Genomic DNA, 20332 nt, shown 5'->3' with positions numbered 1-20332 from the left:
GCGGTGAGAGGCCCACATACCGCAAAAAAAAAAAAAAAAAAAAAACTGCTGACTGATAACTGTCACCATAGTTCACAGTTTCATCATCTGTATCTCTTAGGGTTTTTGTGAGGAGTTAAATGAGGTACATTAAAAAAAAAAACCCTTAGTGTCCCAGGCTGAGAGTAAATTGCTCAATAAATGATAGGCATACATAGGTGTTTTTATTGTTTATTCTGAGTTTTATATCTCTATAAATTTCCTACCTTATATTGATTATGATTAGGAGACTTTTAGAATTTGAGTTTGGAAATTACTTTTATTAGCTTTTCTTGTGATCTTTAGTGATTTCAATTTTGTTTTTGAGATATAAGTAACATAGGATTAAATTTGCCCTTTTACAATGTACAGTTCATGATTTTATTATATTCAGACGTTAGGCAACCATAAGCACCATCTAATTTCAGAACTTTTTTGTCACCCCAGAAAAAAAAAAAGCCATATCCATAAGCAGTCATACTCCAATCTCCCTTTCCCTACCCCTTAGCAACTACTAATCTACTTTCTCTGTTGATTTGCTTGTTCTGGATATTTCATATGAATGGAATCATACAATAAATATTCTTGTGTGTCAGGCTTCTTTTATTCAGCATAATGTTTTGAAGGTTCATCTATGTTGTAGGTTGTACCAGTACTTTCTGTTTGTGGCTGAATAATATTCCACCATATGGTAATACCACATTTTGTTTATCTCATTGTCAGTTGATGGGCATTTGGGTTGTTTCCACTTTTTGGCTATGAATAATGTTACTATGAGCATTGGCCTGCAAGTTTTTGCATAGATGTTTTCATTTCTACTGGATATATACCTAGGAGTGGAATTGCTGGGCCATATAGTTACTCTACGTTTTACTTTCTGATGAACTGCCAAGCTGTTTTCCCAAGCGACCACACCATTTTACATTTTCACCAACAATGTGTGAGGGTTTAAATTTCACCACATCCTTAGCAATACCTGTTACTGTCTTTTGATTATAGCCGTCCTAATGGGTAAGTGGTATCTTACTGTGTTTCGAATTTGTGTTTCTCTAATGACCAGTGACACTGAGCATCTCATTCATGTGCTTATTGGCCATTTATATATCATCTTGGGAGAAATATCTATTGAAATCCTTTGCTCCTTTTTAATTGGGTTTTCTTTTTATTATTATTGAGTTGTGAAAGTTCTTACATATTCAAGATCTAGTCCCTTATCAGATATACGATTTGCAAAAATTTTCTTGCATTCTGTGGATTGTCTTTTCATTTTCTTGATAGTGTCCTTTGAAGCACGATCATTTTTAATTTTGATGAATTCAGTTTATCTGTTTTTCCTTTGGTCACTTATGCATTTTGATATCATACCTAACCATTTCATAATTTGAGGTCATAAAGATTTTTGCCCATGTTTTCTTCTAAGAGTTTTTAGTTTTAGATCTTACGTTTAGGTCATTGATTCATTTTGAGTTAATTTTTGTATATGGTATGAGGTAAGGCTCCAGTATCACTCTTTTACATGTGAATATCCATTCGTTCTTTCCCCAATGAAATATTCTTTCTCCATTGAATTATCTTGACAGATTTCCATTTTAAGGAGTTTAAAACCTGTTTGTCATGATTTAAAACAAAAGGTTTGTTGTCTTTCCGTCTGAAAGCTATGTCCTAATTACGGAGTATAACTTGCTCTAAAATTTGAACGTGACACACTGATGCTTTAAGTATTACCTTACCCTGTTGGCTGATTGTATCTGAAATGATAGGATTGACAGATGAGCTGGATATCTCACAGTAATAATTTTCCCTAGTATGAAAGCTTCCTTTCCTCTTTATAGGATTGATTTGATTTTATAACATCTTATTTTATTTATTACCTTTTTAAAATTATAGTTAATTTACAATATTGTGTTAGTTTCAAGTGTACAGCAAAGTGATTTCAGTTATACATAAATATTTATAGATACTCTTTTTCAGATTCTTTTCCATTACAGGTTATTACAGGATATTGAGTATAGTTCCCTGTGCTATATAGTAGGTCCTTGTTGTGTACCGATTTTATATAGCAGCTTATTTTAAAAGCAGCTAAGTCAGAGTTTGAGATGGCTTGTAATCTGTCTTTTTCTATTTTGTATGTAAGTATTTTTTCTGATGTCAACAATTAATGAAAATACTGGCACAACTTGGGGGAGAGGCAAAAAGTGAATTATTAAAATAATCAGTTATCATACTGGTCAGGCCTTAATTTTTCTAATCAGTTTCTTAGAATGCCATGAAGGGATCTGTCCTCCAAAGGAAACAAACCCAGTAGTGACCATTTACTTTTGCTATTCTGTTAATCTTAATTTCTGTAGTCTACAGATTATGGAAATAGTTGTATATATTTTCATCATTGTGGCTTCTCATTAAGCATCTGATTTTTTCATAATTTCAGCCTAGAGATGTTGGACAAAGTTGAGCCCCCGACTATACCAGAAGGTTATGCTATGTCCGTGGCATTCCATTGTTTGCTAGACCTTGTACGTGGAATCACTAGTATGATTGAAGGAGAGTTAGGAGAGGTTGAAACAGAATGTCAGACTACTACCACTGAAGCAGTTTCTTCACCAACACAGTCATCAGAACGGCAAGAATTACAGTCAACATCAGACCAAATGGATAAAGCAATAGGTATATTATTATGATTCTGTATTTTTAATTTTTATTTTGAAATAATTTTAAATTTACAGGGAAATTGCAAAAATAATAGTTTCCATATATCCTTCACCATGATATTCCAATTGTTAACTACCATATTTGCATTATCATTCTTTCTATATACATGTCACTATACTTTTTTTCTGAACTATTTGAGAATAAGTTGCAGACATGATGCCCATTACCCCTTAGTACTTTAAAGTGTATTTTCTAAAAATAAGGACAGTTTCCTACTTAACCACAGTATAGTCACCATCAGAAATTTAGCATCAATTTAATATGTCATCGAATCCCAAATGTCCTTCAAATTTTGCCATTTGCCTCAGTGATGTCCTTTATGGTCTAGGATTACATGTTGAATTCAGTTGCATGTCTGTATACTCTCCTTCAGTCTGGAACAATTTCTTAATTTTTCCATGTTTTATATGACCTGGTCATTTTTGAAGAGAACAGCCCAGTCAACTTGGGCTTGTTTTTGTTTCCTCATAATTAGATTCAATATATTCATTTTTGGCAGAGCTACCACAGAAATGTTGCTATGCTATACACTGGTGATGTTAACTTTTATCATTTGGTTAGTATGTGTGCCTTGTTTCTTCAGTATAAAGTTAATTATTAACTTTTTCTGGAGAAATACTTTGAGACATCTGTAAAAGAGAGCTTTCCCTTCTTCCTCATTTATTTTGTTTCATTTATTTATTTGTATTAGTGTAGACTCTCGGATTCCTATTTTATTCAAAGAGTTACAATCTTTGATTATCATTATTTGGTTTGACACTCATTATCCCTGACATGGCCATTTGGGACCCCTTTCAAGCTAGCCCCTGTGTCCTTTTATCATCCCGTGTCCATTTGTCATTTTCTGAGCTCTACCTTACTGTCTGATACAGCAAAATGTTCTAAGATCATCTTGGATTTTTCTTGCCTAACCTAGGAGTCAGTTATTTTTCCAAGGAGCCCTAGTTCCTTTTAGTGGAGAATAGTATTTAGAAACTAACACATGGGCATTAGGTATGCTTCTTGGTACTTGAATAGAAAAACACACATACATGAGCACACATCTATCTACATTTTAAAAATATGTATCTTGGGACTTCCTTGGTGGTGCAGTGGTTAAGAATCTACCTGCCAATGCAGGGGATGCATTCGAACCCTGGTCTGGGAAGATCCCACATACTGCGGAGCAGTTAAGCCCATGCGCCACAACTACTAAGCCTGCGCTCTAGAGCCTGCAGGCCACAACTACTGAAGCCTGAGCACCTAGAGCCCGTGCTCTGCAACAGGAGAAGCCACCACATGAGAAGCCCGTGTACCGCAACGAAGTGTAGCCCCCGCTCGCCGCACCTAGAGAAAGCCCGCGCACCGCACCTAGGGAAAGCCCGCGCGCGGCAATGAAGCCCCCACACAGCATAAATAAATAAATTTTTAAAAAGATCTTTAAAAAATAAATAAATAAAAATAAAAACATATCTCTCTATATATTAAATACCATGAGGTCACACCAATTTTTTCAATTCCAGTTTAATACCACAGGGTTTACTTTTAACTTTCCATATTTGTAATTTCCTTCTCCAACAGTGAGAAACTTGATCCTGTTTTACTCACTGTATTTACTTATTTGCAGTGTATGTAACCAGTCTCGTGGCTGAGCCTGCTTATCACAGTGTCTCACTGCCAGCTGGTCACACAGGCCGAAAGTTTGGCCCAATGGAAGGGAAATGGAAGGGAATAGGAACTGATGCTATATATATAAATATATATATATTTTGAAAATCACTTTTGTAAGAAAGATCTTATCATTGATATGTTAAAACAACTCAGTTTTAAAACTTCTTGGGAATTCCCTGGCGGTCCAGTGTTTAGGACTTTGCTATCTCACTGCTGAGGGACGAGGTTCCATCCCTGGTTGGGGAACTAAGATCCCACAAGCCACACGGCACAACCAAAAAAAAAAAAAAGACTTCTTGAATTCTGAAACTATGTATGGTTTTAAAATTTTCATTTATTCAGATATATATTAAATTTACAGCTTTATTATTTAATAATTGAGTTGTTTTTGGAATATTTGCTATATTACCAAGTGATAAGGGGGATTATAGAGTTTGACATATTGTCAAGTGCTGTGACATCTATAATTAAAATTAAATATTGTATGTTTTTCCTTTAAGTTAGTAGAGCTGTTTGGGAAGAAATGGTGAATGCCTGCTGGTGTGGTCTGCTTGCTGCACTCTCACTCCTTCTTGATGCCAGGTATTAAGTCTTTGTAAGTTTTATATTGCATGTGGCAGTTAAAAAGAAAACAACAAACCATTAAAATGGTTTCCTTAAATTTATCCTGAGAATTATTTCCTAATACTAGTTTTTATGTTCGTGGAATGTTATTATTTTTCTGCCATCTTCCTCCCCCATCCTGTTGTCACATGTTACAATGGAAAAATACAATCCTAAAGTAACAGAATGCCTTTTCCTTTTCTTTTTTTTTTTTTAACATCTTTATTGGAGTATAATTGCTTTACAATGGTGTGTTAGTTTCTGCTGTATAACAAAGTGAATCAATATACATATATCCCCATATCTCCTCCCTCTTGCGTCTCCCTCCCCCCCTCCCTATCCCACCCCTCTAGGTGGGCACAAAGCACCGAGTTGATATCCCTGTGCTATGCTATGTGGCTGCTTCCCACTAGCTATCTGTTTTACATTTGGTAGTGTATATATGTCAGTGCTACTCTCTCACTTCGTCCCAGCTTACCCTTCCCCCTCCCCGTGTCCTCATGTCCATTCTCTACGTCTGCATCTTTATTCCTGTCCTGCCCCTAGGTTCATCAGAATCTTTTTTTTTTTTTTTTTTTTTTAGATTCCATATATATGTGTTAGCATACGGTATTTGTTTTTCGCTTTTTGACTTACTTCACTCTGTATGACAGACTCTAGGTCCATCCACCTCACTACAAATAACTCAATTTTGTTTCTTTTTATGGGTGAGTAATATTCCATTGTATATATGTGCCACATCTTCTTTATCCACAGAATGCCTTTTTCATTTTAAGCTTTACTACTACCTTTACAATGATGATGATTATATTATTCAATTTTTTTTGATGTTTTTCTTCAGAATTATAGAATTTACTGATTTTAAAATGCTTGATATTTTTAAGTTATATCTTTGAGTTCTTGACCATTTTCTTCATTAATGAATATATGTGTCATAAATTGCTTTTAACCAGTTCAAATTTTCAGATGTCTATTAGTTAAAAGTTCTTCTTAAGTAGACTGATTTTGACAATGTTTTAAATAGATTTTCTTAAAACTTTACTGACTGCCTAATTCCACATCATGTTTGGCAGCATAATTTAAAATAAATTAATCATACTAAATAAAATACTTTTTCTTTTCAGCACAGATGAAGCTGCCACTGAGAATATTTTAAAAGCTGAACTGACTATGGCTGCTCTTTGTGGAAGACTGGGTCTTGTAACTTCAAGAGATGCCTTTATAACTGCAATATGCAAAGGTTCCCTGCCTCCCCATTATGCTCTTACTGTATTGAATACCACCACTGCAGCCACACTTTCCAACAAATGTAAGATTTCAGCTTCCTCAGAGTTCTCTTCATCTAGTGGGGTGACATGGCATAGGGAAGAGATTATAGAAATTCTGAATTGAGGCCTCTGCTTTTCCACTCACTGAGTCTCTGACCTCTGTGGGAAGTTAATGTCCCTGAGCCTCAATTTCTTCCATCTTTTTAAAACAATGGAGGTGAGAGTAGAGCAGAATAGTACCAATTTTAAACAATGATTGTGAGGATAAAAGAAGATAAATCTAGAAGTCCTTTGTAAGCTCTAGCATACTATTGAAATGGGAGTGGTTAGTTTGTTTTGTTTTTAATGGAACTAGTAGAACAGTAATGTTTGCCACCACTTAGATTAAGTTGACATTCAAAAAAATTTTTTTTCTTGTTGATTGCTTTGTTACGTGTTACATGTCACATAAATAAATTTCAGTGTGATGCTCAGTGTTCAAACTGAAAATGTGAGTATTGGTCTCTCTTCTAACTTTAAGTAGAAAAGTTTACTGGGAATACATGTTTAAAATAGTAAGTGTCCTAAATTCTATTTTGCTTGTGAAGCAATCTACCAAAGTTTTATAATTTGTTAAAGTTATATATAAAATTACTTAATATTTGCCTAACTTGTCGTTGTTTTTGCACCTCCTGAGTTTTCAAAATGTTTGCATATAAATAATAGGTAACTAAATAAATGTCATAGTTGAACTTATTTTAATCAAAATAATGTTTTAAAATATAACATTACTTTGAGTACAGCATGGAAAGTATATTTTAATTATTTAGGTTTTCCTTTGTGTTCTAGCATATTCCATTCAGGGCCAAAGTGTTATGATGATCAGTCCATCAAGTGAATCTCACCAGCAAGTTGTGGCAGTGGGTCAACCGCTAGCAGTCCAGCCTCAAGGGACAGTAATGGTAAAGTACTTTTTCTTTTCTTGGTAACCAATTAATACTAATTAACTATCAAGGAAATCTTTCATACCTTTTTTTATATTTCTCAGAATTCATCATTATACTTACTTTTATCTGAATGATACTTTTAAAAAACTAGATAAATATGGAGTGACATTATTATAACCAACTATGATAACACAACTTTTAAGCAAATGAATTTGTTCTGTACAAAACCATCCAAGCCTATTTTCTTAATATTTTTGTTTTTTAGTAAAAAAAATTTGAATACTTCTTTATAAGCTTATAATTTTCAAGAATGCATAACAGTTCTTGCAAATATATCCTTTTTTAATATAGCTAACTTCCAAAAATATCCAGTGTATGAGGACTTTACTTAACTTGGCACACTGCCATGGGGCTGTTCTTGGAACATCATGGCAACTTGTCTTGGCAACTCTGCAGGTATGTTGTAGCCTCTGGGTCAGAGGCCAATGTTGTTTTTATATCTAAATGCTAACAGTTAAACTCACCAGTGCCTACTGGTGCTTTGGGCAGGCCTGAATAGACAGTAAGTATGAAAAAGGAGAAGTCAGAAAAAGAAAAAAGACATGGCTCATATTGTACAAAGCAATGGGATGTTTCTTATAATGGCCTGTTCTACTGCCTATGCTTGGTGTAATAAGTCTGTTGTATGAATATTAATTACTAATTTATATTTAGTTATTAGATACCTACTACTGATTTTAGTTTTAGTTACTGGAATTTTTGTAGGTTTATAAATTTCTTTGTTTTGATTTTTTTTTTTTTTTTTTTTTTTTTTTACAGCATCTCGTATGGATCCTGGGATTAAAGCCTAGTAGTGGTGGTGCCTTGAAACCTGGGAGAGCTGTAGAAGGACCCAGCACAGTAAGCTCTAGTCATTCTTACTCAATTAGTACTTCGCAAAATGTTTATATGTTACATTTAATTTTATTCTTCTCTTAGGTTCTAACAACAGCAGTGATGACAGATTTGCCAGTGATTTCCAACATACTTTCAAGATTGTTTGAAAGCTCACAGTAAGAGTCAGTTTTTTTAATTGATACAAACGTTATTGTTAGCTGTATATTTTAGATCAGAATGTCTTATTTCTTCATTTTTTTTTTTAGGTATCTTGATGACGTATCATTGCATCATTTAATAAATGCACTTTGTTCCTTATCCCTAGAAGCAATGGATATGGCCTATGGAAATAATAAGGTGTGATATTCTACCTTTCTGTGTTAAATATGGTATATTATTTTGTTTAATAAGATGTATATTCATTATGACCTTAGCGTTTTACAGGTGGGACTAATACCTTGTAGGCTAGCCCTGCTCTGTTGGGTTTTTATATTTATGGTTGTTATTTGTTGAAGGGGGAGTGAAGAGGACATTTTTTGGCTTATGGTATGTGCCAGTATGTATTATGATTTTAAATTGTGTCCATTTCTCTCATATACTGAATATTTTTAAAAATATTTCTATAAAGACTAATTCAACACCACATTTATAAATGTGTTCCACAAAATGTCACAATAATCCTCATGACTACAACTTATGATTGGGGCAGTACAAGTTTTAAATCAAGGAATATATGTCTCAGTTTCTCTTGCCTTCGTTGGGTTGGAAAATAAGGTGCTAATCATTTCTTTTTGAAGGTAATGATTCTCCCTACCTTGAAAATTAAATTTTTGCTTTGTTTGTTGACTAAATGAATAGAACAGTACTTTTGAGAACATTTCTTTCTATACTCAAAATATCATTTTCTGTTAAACTTGGAAAAGCATGGGAATATTTGGGTTTATTTATACCTTAGAAATTATTTAAAATAAAATGCTTTCTACATTTTAAAATGAATAAATATAGTACTTGGACCATTTACAAATAAATGAAGACACCCAGAAAATAATTAGAAAAGCAGGGAATGCAGCTTATGGTGTATTTAATATCCAACTGTAGGATCCAAAATTATGTTGTCTGCCTAGTCCTTAATTATAATTCTGGGTACTGTGGCTTGTCATCTTGGCTCATGTAATTCATTTAAAGATTAGCCAATAAGATCTTATTAGGGCAAAGTTTTGTATATTAAAGAATGTAGAGAATTACATAAACATGCAGGTATTTGAAAATATATATTATAGTTTACTCCAAATCAAGGCAAGGATAATATGAAATACAGAGAAGTAATCAAATTCTTGATACCTTCAATAATCCTACATCCTTAAGATTAATTCTTAACACAAAAGTACAATATTTTTAATAGAGTACCTTAATGAAATCTGAGCAAGTTTATATGGTAATGGCTTGAGAATTTATGTATTCACTCAACAAGTACAGTATGTTTACTATGTACATGTCACTCTGCTAGAAAATATAAAGGAAATGTAAGATTTCTACTTTCAAAGAGCATGTAAACCACTTGGCCCATGGATAAGTGGCAGTTAAGGTGGTAAGAGAGTCTAAATAAATGGTATAGATATTAAGTGATATGAGACCTATTTTCTGAATCCTTATTGACTTGCAACATAAGATTTTTTAGTACATATTTTTACTAAAATGAATTAAAACTAATCAAGATATATTAAATTTGTGATTGAAGCTGAATATTGAAGGAACGGTAGGAGATATATATATGTATGAAAGGGCAGGTTCATGAAAGTCAGAAGAGAAAAATGTTACATGAAGTCGGGATCAATGAGGATTGAGAAAAAAATAGATTTGAGTATTATTTATTGTTCACCTTGAGGAGTATAATTTCAATAGAGTTGTAGGAGTAGATGTGATACTTCAGGGAGGCTTGGGGGAACAGATGTTGAGAAAATGGATACACTGGAATAGAGATGACTTCCCTGAGAATGGGGTCACATCTCTCCTAAATAAAATTAGGATTTAATTTTGTAAAGTAATGTGGTGAATAAAGAATGGAAATAAAAGTTTTTAGAAGTATTCAAGTATGAACTTTATAAAAATTATTTTTGTGGAGGTGTAAAACAGTTTTTTATTCAGTTGTGCTTTCTATAAAAATTTATAAATGTTCAGATGTTAAAATAAGTAGAAACGTTTGTATTTTTTACTTTTTTTTAAAAGTTGATCAATGTCAGCTGTTCTGAGTGAGTTAAATAGCTTAGGAGTTAAAATGTATATATCATTGTCCTTTAGGTGTGGCTTTAAAGTGACCAGTCATCTCCTTTTTGGTCCTCATTTCAGGAATTTGTGCTAATGTGTTGAGGAGGTAGCTGATGATAAAGCTTGCAAATTCTTTCTTAGAAGGGGGCAATATTGATGATACTTGTGCAGACATATTACCAAACTCAGTATAACAACAAAAATAATAAAAGAGTTATTATTCCTTGTTTACTGTATGTCAGGTACTAACGTATTTTTATTTAATCATTTAAGACAACTCTGTTAGGTTCAGTAGTAGTAACCCCTTTTTACAGATGAAATATAAAACTAGCTTAAATAACCTGCCTGGGGTCACCTATTTAGTAATTGGTAGAGCTTGGATTTGAACCCACATATGTCTCATTCCAGAGCTCCATTCTTTTTTTTTTTTTTTAATTTATTTATTTTCTTTTTGGCTGCATTGGGCCTTCGTTGCTGCACGCAGGCTTTTTCTCTAGTTGCGGAGAGCGGGGGCTACTCTTTGTTGTGGTGAGCAGGCTTTTCACTGCGATGGCTTCACTTGTTGTGGAGCACAGGCCCTAGGCACGCGGGCTTCAGTAGTTGTTGCGCATGGGCTCAGTAGTTGTGGCTCGCAGGCTCTAGAGTGCAGGCTCAGTAGTTGTGGTGCACGGGCTTAGTTGCTTGGCAGCATGTGGGATCTTCCCGGACCAGGGCTCGAACCTGTGTCCTCTGCATTGGCAGGCGGATTCTCAACCACTGTGCCACCAGGGAAGCCCCAGAGCTCCATTCTTAACCACTTCACTTGTGGCTCTAAGTTTTGTGTGCATCAAAGTCAGGTATGGCATTTTAAAAAAATGCACAAGTCAGGGCCACTTTCTAGGCTTCATGAATATAAGAATCTTTGGGTATGAGGCCTGGACATATACATTCTTTTAAATGCTACGTGATTCCTCTGTGTATCCTCATTAGAATAAGAAGAAGGAGGAAAAGGAGGAGGTAATACTAGGCAACATTTATGAGGACTTATTATGTGCCAGGCACTTTCTAACGTGAGGTCATTTCTGTATATTATTATCTCCATTTCATAGATTAAAAAAATTTAACAGCCTTAAAAAGCATGAAATTTTGCCATTTGCAACAACATGGATGGACCTGGAAGGTATTATGCTTAGTGAAATATGTCAGACAGAGAAAGACAAATACTGTATGTTATCACTTATAGGTGGAATCAAAAAAAAACACAAAAAAAAACAACCCCCCCCCCCAAAACTAGTGAATATAATTTTAAAAAAAGCAAACTAGTAGTTACCAGTTAGGAGAGGAAAGGAGGAAGGGGCAAATAGGGTAAGGGAATTAAGAGGTACAAACTGTTATGTATAAAATAAATAAGCAACAAGGTTATATTGTATGGCACAGGGAATATAGCCAATATTTTGTAGTAACTATAAATGGAATATAATCTATAAAAATTTTGAATCACTGTGTTGTATACCTGAAACTAATATCATAAATCAGTTATACCTCAATAAAAAAAATTACTCAAGGTTACATAGCTATTAAGTGGTAGTACTGACATGTTAAAAGTTCATAGGCATCAGTCTTAACTACTGTATCATATTGTCTCTAGAATGGTGAATTTTTCTACCACTAAAAATTTTAGGGTACCTACAGCATTAGCACAGGCAGGAAGGGTCAACCTGACTATATTTATCTTAGACCCCAGGGTACTTGGTTCAATGGCTTTTACTAGGAAAGAAAGATAATATCACTCATTTCCATAATAGATTTTTATCAGCCCTCTAAAAATGTTGAGTATAGAATAATTATGAAATCTTTTTCCTTAAAAATTTTAAAACTATCATCCTCTTAATTTGCTTTTAAAATTTCAGTTGCCTTTTGTTTTTTCTAATGCCTTGTCTCCTTTTGAAGTACCACAGCCACGCATCAAAAAATTATCATGGTTTTAGTCAGCTTAGTTTGCATTTAAGTATATTTTACTACCTTTATTAATATTGGGTTAGAGATGCCCTTTGATCTTTTTACTGAAACTGTTCTTATAACACATGGACCAGGTACTCTAATTTAGCCACTTATGAGGTACACTGACTCCCTTTCTGTTGTTGAAATGCTACTGACTGAGGAATGGGGTTTGTCTTCTGTCTCTGCAACTTTTCTGTTAGTGTCTAAACTGACAACGCTTATCTCTGGCTCTTCTTTATGTCATGCTTCTTTCCCCCATCTCTGTTGCCTCCTTTCTGTTTTTTTTTTTTTCATATTTCCTGACATTAACACATAAACCCTGAGCATTTGAAGACTTCACTAATAAGAATATATATCAGTCAGCTTAGCCTGCCATAACAAAATACTGTAGACTGGATAACTTAAACTATAGAAATTAATTTTCTCATAGTTCTGGAAGCTGGAAGTCCAAAATCAGGTTGCCAGCATGATCAGTTCTGGTGTGGATGCTCTTTCTGGATTGAAAGATGGCTGCCTTCTCACTGTGTCCTCACATGGCAGGGAGAGAGGGAAAGGGAGAGGGAAAAGGGGGAAGAAGAGGGAAAAGGGGAGTGTGCCTGAGCTCACAAGCTCTTTGGTGTTTCTTCTTATAAGGACATTAATCTTATCGTGTTGGGGCCCCACCCTTATGATCTCATTTAACCTGAATTACCTCTATATAGACCCTATCTCCATATACCATCAGACTGGGGGTTAGAGTTACAGCATATGAAGTTTGGGGCGTGGGGGTCACAATTCAGTCCATAGGCAAATTCTTTCCTTCTGGTCAGAAGACTAGCCATTCTGTGTGTCTGGTATAATTTTTGAATTTTCACTCTTTCCCCACTAAAGCATTCTCTTCCCAACGAAATTTTCCAATTAGGAGCTATTCTAGATACTTGAGGGTGGGCGGAAAGGCTTGTCTTACGATAACTGAGGTTTTGTTCTATTTAGTGCTAATTAATCATATATTAATTATAGTCATGCTCTTCACAGTATTCTGTTTTATTTACAAGTGAAATACTCAAAATTCTCCTTATAATATAAAAATGTATTATGTTTTCTCTTAGGAACCATCTCTTTTTGCTGTTGCCAAATTGTTAGAAACTGGTCTAGTTAACATGCACCGAATAGAAATTCTATGGAGACCTCTAACTGGCCATCTACTTGAGGTAACCTCTTTTTCTTAATTATTATATTTACTTTTTGTTTAGGATAAAGACATACAGTGAATTAATCATTGTGGATAACCATAAGAAAAATCAGCATTAACATTTTTTTCCTTGTACTTCTGTCTGTATATTTTATCAGGGACTAGAGTTTTATAGTAATGGTTTTTGGTGAAGGAATAGGTTGACTTTTTTGGCTGAAAATGGGTGATATATCAATGAAATCTCTGAAGTCTCCTTCAGCTGATAGCTTGGGACCCCTTTCTTTTATTATATAATCTTTTGATCCCCTCACCTTCAGCTAGTTCTGAAACTTCAAGGCAATTAGCGCTGAGACTTCGTACTAAACACTGCTCCTTTACAGCCTTTCCTGTGATTATGAAGTAGCTCTTCTACGAAGGGAAAAAAACCTGTTTGGTATCACTAATTATAAATAGTGCCAGGGAATTTTATTTGGATTTCTATTCTCTTGTATTCAGACTGGGGTGAATCTGAAGAATTAGCTGCTTCTTAATAACAGCTGCTTCTATGGAATACATGTTTATGTGCAGTTTAGGTTTAGGTTGCTGTGATTGTTTCACATTATTTTAGTAATCTGAGAAAGGTATTTTTCTTAATAGGAAAAAAATGTGCTTGTCTTTTCTTTCTTTTTTTCCCTCCATTTTATTGGGATTACTTTTATGAGCTATTAAAGAATATATGCAGATTTCTTCATTATGGAATTCTCATCAAATGGCAAAAAATAAGTTTTTTCAAATTTTAGCTCAGTGTTTGATTATGAAGATAGACCTGATTAGGAACCTGAGTATCTGCTACTTTTGTTATTCTGATGACATCATTTACCTTTATAAAATCCTTTCTTTTCTGTGACTTGTTTAGTTTCATTTTTTATCTTCTGTCTCTCTATTGCTTCCTCTTGCCTCTTATTCAGAAGGTAAGCTTTTGGATATTTTCATATATTCTTCAACCTTTATTGATGCACAGTTGATATAATTTTTTAAATATGAAAGAATAGAAAATGTGATGTTTTAATTTTTCTTTTCTCAAACTGATGTGTGATGCATAGCTTAAGTATACAAATTAAATATTAATTTTTTTTCCACATGTGTACCCTTAGGTGTGCCAGCATCCAAACTCTCGAATGAGAGAATGGGGAGCAGAAGCTTTAACTTCACTTATTAAAGCAGGATTAACATTTAACCATGATCCTCCACTTTCACAAAACCAGGTAAAAAAAAAAACTTATCTTTTTTTAAAGTACTTAATGTAAGATCATCCTCTCCCATGTGTAACTTTTCTTAATTTATCAAATAGATGATAGTCTAAAAGTGGGTCTTGTTGCTTAATATTCTATTTTATTTGTAGGCCATGGATCTCTTACAGAAGGTTGATATGTCTAGATTTTTAGGATTATCTGTATTAAAATTTTTTCTTGTTAATAACACTGAACTAAGTTAATAAATTACCTAGAATTGGTCTCCCAGTCTAGAAGTTTCCCTCTTCATGCAGTGCCAAGGCTTCATTTTGGGGCCATACTTTATTAATTAGCCTCTTTTCCTTTGGTCCTTACCTGTCTCTATTTTTATTTTTCCCACTCATTACCCTTATATTGGGAGAAACAAGTGGCAGAAGAGGAAAGCACAATAAAATAGATTTTTATTTTAAAATACTTTTAAAGGTTATTTTATACTTTCAGAGTTTACTTTTATCATGAATCCTTTGTCCTGGCTCCCATAATCATTCACATATATCTTATACAGTTTCTAAAAAGTACACCAAAGTTTTATTATTTGAAGATTGAGTAGGAATGAGGCATTTAATAGCCATTCCCATTGCCCTGTTATCTTACTGTATTGTATGCAGTTATAGTCTACACATTTCCTCAACAAATAATATTGAGTGCATGCTATGCCAGGCAGTATTTTAGCTGCCTGGGAATAGAAGGATGAACAAGGCAGAGAAGATCATTTTTATAGAGCTCTCATTTTAGTGATTTCATATTTTTTTCCTACTACAATTGAAGTTTTTTGTAACGAAAGCCCTGTTTGTGTATATGGCCTCAGCATCCAGCTTAATACCTGGCACATGGTGAGAGCTTAATAAATGTTTGTTCAGTCAGTGAACCAAATAAATGAATCCTTGGAGGGAAAAAAATTAAAAATGAAGCAAGTGCTTTCAAATGCTGAAAAGAATAGAACAAAGTGCTCTTTTCACTTTGCAACAGTAAAAAAATTTTGTGGTTTTATGTCATCTTTGTCTACTGTACTTGTTCATTTTTAGGAGTACTGAGACTTTTAAATTTCAATACATGGGGTATGCATTAATAGAGTAAATGAAAGATAATTTTAGAAATTGGGAATTGTTTTCTTCTCTCCAAATAGAGCTAGGTATATATAGATATATTTCCTTTAGTGAGATTCATTTATATATGGGTCTATAATTAATACCTTTTAACATAAGATCACTTCCTATTTATCCTGAAATGTAGCATCTTGAAGATTGATTTTTATTTTCTCTTATTAAAAAAAAAGACATAGATGACAAAATAATCCTAATGATTACTGTTAGAGAAATCTTTTTCAATGTTTATTTTACTAAAAAAATTCTCTTTACCATTGCAGTCTGAGTGGAGGTGAATTTAAACTTGAAAGGCAATAGCAGAGCCTTTCCATGTTCTGGGACTTCTCTTTCTAATTAGCTTCTTGCATCCTTTTCAGAGGCTGCAGTTGCTTTTGCTGAACCCATTAAAGGAGATGTCCAGTGTTAACCATCCAGATATCCGACTCAAGCAATTAGAATGTGTGTTGCAGATTCTGCAGAGTCAGGGAGACAGTCTTGGGCCTGGATGGCCATTAGTGCTTGGAGTTATGGGAGCAATCAGAAATGATCAAGGGTAAGTGTTTAAAATTAACATCCAAAAAGTGATAGGGAAAGGGAATCCCTCCTAAAATCTTGGGATGATGGTTAATTTTTTATGTATGCCCTTCCTGCTTAAGTTTAAGGTCTAGAATAGTTTTTCTTACCCTACCTTCAAGTGGCTATAGGGAATTCTTAGGGCTCACGTTTGTTTTGGAAGGATGGAAAAATTGCTGTTTCTTTGCCATTTATACATGAATACAAGGTTCTTACTTAACAATAAGAAAGATGCATCAATCTAACAAACTTTGAAACACATCCAAAGGTTGAGTTTCCTTTTGGTAAACAATTTGGTAAGATGTAAATGAGCATTTAGTGTTTGACCTCTCTACATATACTATACTTGCTAGTTAGTCTGATTACATGGATAAAAAGTTCCTGCTCTGAAAGTAGAAACCTGTGGAAAAGGAACAAGGCCTAGGGTCCTAGTAACAGAGTAGTTTGTTATGCTGCAAAAGAATAGGACTCCAGTGGGAGGGGGGTATATGCCTGTGGAGTGGGGCAGAGCCAAAACTATAAAGGACCTTATATGCCTTTATAAATTATTTGGACTTATCCTCAGTACATTTGGGAGGAATTTTAGGATTTTAAGCAGAGGAATGGTGTGATTTGTTATGTGTTTGAGATACCTCATTATGTCAGTAGCATGGTGGGGTAAATGGGCAATCCTGCAGCGCTCTCTAGAAATAGAAGGGGACGGATTTGAGCTACTTAATAGATTGACTGTTGGGGTGAAGGCAGAAATAGCAAACAGAATCAGGGATGACTCCAAGATTTGTGACTTAGGCAGCTTAGTGGATGGTGGTATTATTAACTAAATAGGGAATACAGAAGGAAGAGCACAATTGGAGGAAATGTATGGACTTGTTTAAGGTAGTACATTGCAGTGGCGAGATTTAGTAAACATTTGGATATGTTTGTCTGTCATTCTGTGGCAGGACTCATCTTGTTTTGATGACTAGTTTAGGAGTTTTACATGATTGAAATGCTTGAGACTCCTGTGGAAAATTAATTTTTCTTATTTATTTGTAATAACAAATTTCCTTATATACTATAAAATACGAGATGATTAAAGTGGAAAGATATCAGCCAAAGCCTAGATCATCCAGTTATAAAATAGAGTGTGTTGTAAGGATGAAATTAATTAATACATGTAAAATACTGAGAAAGTACACTATATAGTAAATGCTCAATGTGTTAGCTATTTTAATGTTTTTATTATTTTTTTTCACCGCCAGAATTTTTCTCCAAAACCGTATACTTCTTATTGTCTTCATTTGAAATACAAAATTACTCTTTACTTTTACAGACTAGATGTAGAATTTTAAATAAAATATAGTATAGATATAAAAGAATAAGGAACTCATTTTCATTCAGTGAGTGAATTGTGTGTATTCTCCTGTGCTAGGCACCATGCTAGATATTGAGGGTACAGTGGTGAGAAAGTAGTTGTATCCAATTTCCCTTTTTCATTCAATGTCTATGTTTTGTTTGACTGGTTGATGCAAGATAGAAATAATATGGCATTAGTACATAGTTTCTTTTTTTTTTAGTTTACTGCTTTTATTTCTTATTCCTGTGAGCTACTATCTTTATTTTTATTTGTTAATTATTTTTAAGTAAGCATATCTTTTTTTACATTTATGTAAATGTTGAAGTACTCTGTGATCTATGTTAGGGAAGATTTTCTTGTTCAAATTTTAAAATAAATTTTACTTCAAATTATTTTAAGGTATGTATTTTTCCTTGCATTTCTGTTAAATACATGAGTATAAATTTCTTTCTTATGTATTTTCAGAGAATCCTTGATACGAACTGCATTCCAGTGTCTTCAGTTGGTTGTGACAGATTTTCTACCAACAATGCCTTGCACTTGCCTGCAGATAGTTGTAGATGTTGCAGGTAGTTTTGGACTTCATAACCAAGAACTTAATATTAGTTTAACTTCAATAGGTTTATTGGTAAGTATCATTGCCTTCCTTATATAATCTAGAAATCACTGTTTGCAATTGAGAGTGAATGCCAAGCTAATGCTATGCTTTTGACTCTATAGGAGTCATTTAAATGACTTTTAAGTACCAAACTTATACCTTGTATGAAGGGTTAAATAATATCATTTAAGAAATAATTATTTAAAAGCAGAGTATTTGGAATAATTTTGATATATTGAGCTGAAATTTGGCTTTTGTAAGGTTTGTTATGGGAAGATTTAGTAAACAAATAATAGTACATACAAGAGAAATATTCAGTTGACTCTGCTGTGAAGGGTAATTGATTTCTTTTTAAATTTAATTTTATTAATTTTTTTTATACAGCAGTTTCTTATTATCTATTTTATACATATTAGTGTATATATGTCAATCCCAATCTCCGAGTTCATCCTACCACCACCACTACCCCCTTGGTGTCCATACATTTGTTCTCTACATCTGTGTCTCTATTTCTGCCTTGCAAACCGGTTCATCTGTACCCTTTTTCTAGATTCCACATATATGCGTTAATATACGATATTTGTTTTTCTCTTTCTGACTTATGTAACTCTGTATCACAGCCTCTAGGTCCATCCACATCTGAATAAATGACCCAATTTCGTTCCTTTTTATGGCTGAGTAATATTCCATTGTGTACACATACCATGTCTTCTTTATCCATTCATCTGTCGATGGGCATTTAGGTTGCTTGCATGACCTGGCTATTGTAAATAGTGCTGCAATGAACATTGGGGTGCCTGTGTCTTTTTTTTTTTTTTTTTTTTTTTTTTGTGGTATGCAGGCGTCTCTCTGCTGTGGCCTCGGCCATTGCAGAGCACAGGCTCTGGACGCGCAGGCTCAGTGGCCACGGCTCACGGGCCTAGCCTCTCCGCGGCATGTGGGATCTTCCTGGACCGGCGCACGATCCTGCGTCCCCTGCATTGGCAGGCGGACTCTCAACCACTGCGCCACCAGGGAAGCCCCTGTGTCTTTTTGAATTATGGTTTTCTCTGGGTATATGCCCAGTAGTGGGATTGCTGGGTCATATGATAATTCTATTTTTCGTTTTTTAAGGAACCTCCATACTGTTCTCCATAGTGGCTGTATCAATTTACATTCCCACCAACAGTGCAAGAGGATTCCCTTTTCTCCACACCCTCCCCAGCGTTCATTGTTTGTAGGTTTTGTGATGATTCCCATTCCAACCGGTGTGAGGTGATACCTCATTGAAGTTTTGATTTGTATTTCTCTAATAATTAGTGATGTTGAGCAGCTTTTGTTTTTTTTTTAAGCCTTATTTTTTATTTCTAAATTTGTTTATTTATTCATTTATGGCTGCGTTGGGTCTTCGTTGCTGCACGCGGGCTTTCTCTAGTTGCGTAGAGCAGGGGCTACTCTTCGTTGCGGTGTGTGGGATTGTCATTGTGGTGGCTTCTCTTGTTATGAAGTATGGGCTCTAGGCACATGAGCTTCAATAGTTGCAGCATGCAGGCTCGGTAGTTGTGACTCGCGGGCTCTAGAGCGCAGGCTCAGTAGTTGTGGTGCACGGGCTTAGTTGCTTTGCAGCATGTGAGATCTTCCCGGACCAGGGCTCGAACCCGTGTCCCCTGCATTGGCAGGCGGATTCTCAGCCACTGCGTTACCAAGGAAGTCCGAGCAGCTTTTCCTGTGCCTCTTGGCCATCTGTATGTCTTCTTTGGTGAAATGTCTATTTAGGTCTTCTGCCCATTTTTGGATTGGGTTGTTTGTTTTATAAATATTGAACTGCATGAGCTGTTTATATATTTTGGAGATTAATTCTTTGTCCGTTGATTCGTTTGCAAATACTTTCTCCTGTTCTGAGGGTTGTCTTTTCGTCTTGTTTATAGTTTCCTTTGCTGTGCAAAAGCTTTTAAGTTTCATTAGGTCCCATTTGTTTATTTTTGTTTTTATTTCCATTACTGTAGGAGGTGGGTCAAAAAAGA

General features: G+C 34.6%; 1 protein-coding gene across 6 annotated transcripts in view; it reads left to right on the top strand.

Moving 5' to 3' along the window:
• MON2 (MON2 homolog, regulator of endosome-to-Golgi trafficking) overlaps positions 1-20332 on the top strand; it is a 125521-nt gene that overhangs the window by 54495 nt on the left and 50694 nt on the right. For all 6 annotated transcript variants that reach the window (XR_003680303.2, XM_028491196.2, XM_028491195.2 and 3 more), the window contains 12 exons: positions 2447-2682; positions 4878-4959; positions 6105-6289; positions 7077-7189; positions 7526-7630; positions 7994-8074; positions 8153-8226; positions 8317-8407; positions 13384-13485; positions 14600-14710; positions 16200-16375; positions 18197-18359. Coding sequence is in view for 5 of the 6 variants with exons in the window: in XM_028491196.2 (XP_028346997.1) it covers positions 2447-2682; positions 4878-4959; positions 6105-6289; positions 7077-7189; positions 7526-7630; positions 7994-8074; positions 8153-8226; positions 8317-8407; positions 13384-13485; positions 14600-14710; positions 16200-16375; positions 18197-18359 (1519 nt within the window). In the remaining variant the exon portion in view is untranslated. The remainder of the gene's footprint in view (positions 1-2446; positions 2683-4877; positions 4960-6104; positions 6290-7076; positions 7190-7525; positions 7631-7993; positions 8075-8152; positions 8227-8316; positions 8408-13383; positions 13486-14599; positions 14711-16199; positions 16376-18196; positions 18360-20332) is intronic.

Source organism: Physeter macrocephalus, chromosome 6, assembly GCF_002837175.3.
Source record: "Physeter macrocephalus isolate SW-GA chromosome 6, ASM283717v5, whole genome shotgun sequence".
In the NCBI taxonomy this organism is placed as follows: domain Eukaryota; kingdom Metazoa; phylum Chordata; class Mammalia; order Artiodactyla; family Physeteridae; genus Physeter; species Physeter macrocephalus.
The sequence above is the reverse complement of the archived record's forward strand: the minus strand, read 5'-3'. Positions and strand labels throughout refer to the sequence as shown.